Below are 2,513 nucleotides of genomic sequence, written 5' to 3'. Positions count from 1 at the left end.
CTTGACCTGGTGCACGCACACAATGACGCACGACGCCACACACGCAATCAATGATATGAAGGGTCTGCGCTGGCATGCTATGCAGTGAGACAGTACAGCTGTCTCTCTGTATGTCGCTATTAATTAATGTTCACTTTTACTATATGAACTAAATATCCATAGTTTAGCTGCTGATATAATGTACAGTGTGTAGTAGTGTGTAGTAGTGTGTACAGTGTTTGTAGCGTGTTTCGTGTGCTGAGTCGAACCCTAACCCATAAAACTGCTGCAAAAAGTCACTAATGGCCCTTTTCCACTGCAGAATCAGTACGGTACGGTACGGTACGCTTTAGCGCGGCACGACTCTACCCACTTTTGGAACCGGCCCTGTTCCTTTTCCACTGCCAAGAGGTACTAGTCGGACTACTTGGAATGGGCGGAGTTGGCGGGGTCGACACTGCCGTGACGTAATTTGCAGGCGACTACTATGCCGCAGTCAGTAAAGTAAACAACAACGATGGCACTGGATGACCTCGAGGCGGTACTGCTGCTGCTGTTTGCTCTGTGGCTTGTTGTCACTGAAAACGCCAAAAGACAGAGCAATAGGCGTAGAAAAGAAGCGAAGCGAAAGAGACTTGAGATGGACAGAGAATTTTCTGAAATGATCAAGGAATATGAAGCAGAAGACGAGCTGCTAAGAGCGGAAAAGAAACGACGTGTGAGGGTAAGCTAACGATGAAGTTGGTAGCTTGTATGTCAGGTACTAATTAGTTACACAGTTGTTGATCGCTGCGATGTACTAAAATATGGTGTTTTTTGTGTGCGTTTTAGGCGGTCATGTCAGGGCACCGCATACCGTCGCATTGGACGTTTGACCGATCCTCCGAATGGTGGGATGTAATCGTTCCCGGTTTCACGAACGCTCAGTGGATTGAAAACTTCAGGATGTCCGAAGAAACATTCAACCACCTGTGCAACAAACTGCGACCAGCTCTGGAACTGAAAAACACGAACTTCCGCAGATGTATGCCCTTAAAGAAGAGAGTGGCTGTAGCACTTTGGAAGCTTGCTACTGGCTCTGAGTACAGATCTATTGGACATCTTTTTGGAGTCAGCATCACATCTGTGTGTCGATGCGTGCAGGACTTTTGTGCTGCAGCTGAGGCGTTGTTGGTACCAGAACAAATCCGGTTTCCAACCCAGGAGAAGTTCGCCGAAATGTCAGCATATTATGAGAACAGGTGGGGCCTCCCACACTGTGTGGGAGCAATTGATGGATCTCACATACCCATCATAGCGCCACAAGACTACCATTGCGATTATTTTAATCGTAAAGGCTGGCACTCAATCATCCTGCAAGGTGTTGTTGATGGAAAGGGCCTGTTCTGGAATGTCTTTGCTGGAATGGCTGGGAGCCTGCATGATGCCAGGGTCCTGAGATTGTCCACACTGTGGGAGCTTGCCACCCGGGGGAACCACTTTCCAGCTCACACCAGGAACATTGGAGGGGTTAGTGTGGGCTACTACCTCTTGGGAGACTCAGCATATCCCTTGCAGAATTGGCTGCTTAAGCCTTTCCAGGACACCGGGCGTCTCACTGCAGAACAGCAGACATTCAACAGAAAGTTCAGCAGAGGACGCGTGGTTGTTGAAAATGCTTTTGGCAGACTGAAGGGACGGTGGCGTTGTCTTCTGAAAAGAAATGACTGTGATCTCCCGCTGGTGAAGTCAATGGTGGTGACTTGCTGTGCTCTTCATAACCTCTGTGAAAGTCATGGTGAGAGATATGAGGAAGAATGGGATGCAGTTGCAGCAACAGCATTTGAGCCAGGGATGGCAGTGGCACAGGAGGTTGAAGAGGAGGGCAGTGATGTGCGTGATGGTCTGATGCGTTACTTGATGTCAGATAGGTAATTGTTAATGTGGAGAATAAACCACACCATGTATAAGTAGCCACATTGTTTATATTACTTTTGATGTTTGTCTATACTTTATACTTTGTAAATAAAACGCCTTCATATAGTTTTTTTTCTGCCTCTTTTCTGAGCCCACCTGCAGTACATCTGGACACAATAATACTAGTAGTAGTAATAATAGATAATGGTATAAAATAACCCAATTATTAATTCACATTAAGGATGTTGCCCACCTGCAGTACATCTGGACACAATAGTGTCCAGATGTACTGCAGGTGGGCAACATCAAAACAGTAGTATTGATGGGTGTATCAATGTGTGGGTGCAGCCATTTCATAGATAATGGTTACTTGTGAAATAGATGGAGACATGTCACAATGTAGTCAGACCCATGCTTGTGTAATGTAGTTATGACAAAGTCATATTGTTTAGTAAAGAGTACAAGTCATATGGTTTAGTGAAAGCTCTTTAATAAAAAACACACATATGTGTGACACAGTAGACAAAACAGAAGACAGAAGTAGTGCAAACTATATACAAGGGTGAAAAGAAAGTAGAAAGAAGTAATGCAAACTATATACAAGGGTGAAAACTATATACAAGTGCATTGAGCATGTA

The 2,513-nt window shown here is 45.1% G+C and overlaps 1 protein-coding gene across 1 annotated transcript; it reads left to right on the top strand.

Annotated features, from left to right (window-relative positions):
- Positions 1–924: 924 nt before the first annotated feature.
- Positions 925–1,893, top strand: LOC128379388 (uncharacterized). The gene has a single exon (XM_053339005.1). It carries the CDS (start codon positions 925–927, stop codon positions 1,891–1,893), a length of 969 nt encoding a protein of 322 aa, XP_053194980.1.
- The last annotated feature ends 620 nt before the right edge of the window (positions 1,894–2,513 follow it).

This window comes from Scomber japonicus, chromosome 18 (genome assembly GCF_027409825.1).
Source record: "Scomber japonicus isolate fScoJap1 chromosome 18, fScoJap1.pri, whole genome shotgun sequence".
NCBI classification, from domain to species: domain Eukaryota; kingdom Metazoa; phylum Chordata; class Actinopteri; order Scombriformes; family Scombridae; genus Scomber; species Scomber japonicus.
The sequence above is the reverse complement of the archived record's forward strand: the minus strand, read 5'-3'. Positions and strand labels throughout refer to the sequence as shown.